This window comes from Silurus meridionalis, unplaced genomic scaffold (genome assembly GCF_014805685.1).
Source record: "Silurus meridionalis isolate SWU-2019-XX unplaced genomic scaffold, ASM1480568v1 Scaffold713, whole genome shotgun sequence".
NCBI lineage: Eukaryota > Metazoa > Chordata > Actinopteri > Siluriformes > Siluridae > Silurus > Silurus meridionalis.
In genome coordinates, this window is record NW_025804675.1 from 1 (window position 1) to 1196 (window position 1196).

Below are 1196 nucleotides of genomic sequence, written 5' to 3' on the forward strand. Positions count from 1 at the left end.
ACACACACACACACACACACACACACACACACACACACCATCCATTACATTAACACCACTGCTTACACACACACCATCCATTAACACCACTGCCTACACACACACACACACACACACACACACTCTCTCTCACCAGCCATTTGATCGTGAATGAAAAAGAGTGCTAAAGGTGAATATGATCCACAGGACCGGGCAGATGATCAGACCAAGCCAGAAGATACGAGCTTCTGCATCAGACGGCAGAGACGCAGAGCGCTCACTCCACTCACCTCCACACACACACACACACACACACACACACAAATGTTACACAAAACATCAAAAATCAATTAATTCAGAACACTGTATATACACACACACACACACACACACACACCTTTCTAGACTCAAACACCCAGTGACTGTTCCTGCCTTCATCCACCTGGTTCCACCAGCGCAGACCCACCAATAACCGCCTGTGATGTTCTACAAAGCACACACACACACGCACTTACTCAAACATAGAAAATAAAAAAATGTTCCCATATATAATCATCGCCTGTAATCATTACTGCACATAACTCTGATGCAGGGGCAGATGATCAGACCTAAGTACACACACTAAGCTAAGTACAATCTCAGTTTGTGATATTACATTCCTCCAATCACATCTCATATGCAATTGATTAGAGAGGAGATACAGGTGTTCTGTGAAGTTGTAAAATTAGCTACTGTTAGCGGCGGAGAGGTCGTAGTCATCATGGCAACGCGTCTATAATTTATAAGTTATAAATGAGACTTGTGAACATTTATAAGAGCTGAAAGCATTTATGACTCACTTTAACAGTCCAGAAATCACATGACAGCAGGAGGATGATGGACACCATGCAGGCGAGAAGCTGCTGCTGAGGAACTCACAGGAGGTAAATCAGATCGCCCGATACGGAAAACAGGTGGAAGAACGAGGCCACGGGGTGTCTGTACAACATACACGTTAAAGTAAAAGTTGGGACGGAAACAAAAGTCTGTAAAAGTCACTGTTATTTATTGTTAACATTTTGTAACTAATGTGGTTTAATGACAACAAATGTACTGAAAAACGGGTTAGGAGGAAGGTGATGAGGTTGAGGAGGAAAGTGATGTGAGGTTGAGGAGCAGGATGATGTGAGGTTCAGGAGGAAGGTGATGTGAGGTTCAGGAGGAAAGTGATGTGAGGT

General features: G+C 43.6%; 1 protein-coding gene across 1 annotated transcript; it reads right to left on the bottom strand.

Moving 5' to 3' along the window:
* Positions 1-106: 106 nt before the first annotated feature.
* On the bottom strand, positions 107-465 carry LOC124382573 (Golgi apparatus membrane protein TVP23 homolog A-like; the record flags this gene model as incomplete). The annotated part of the gene is made up of 2 exons (XM_046844599.1): positions 107-264; positions 371-465. Coding segments are annotated over 2 exons (230 nt in total), but the record flags the coding sequence as incomplete, so codon positions are not given.
* Positions 466-1196: the final 731 nt, after the last annotated feature.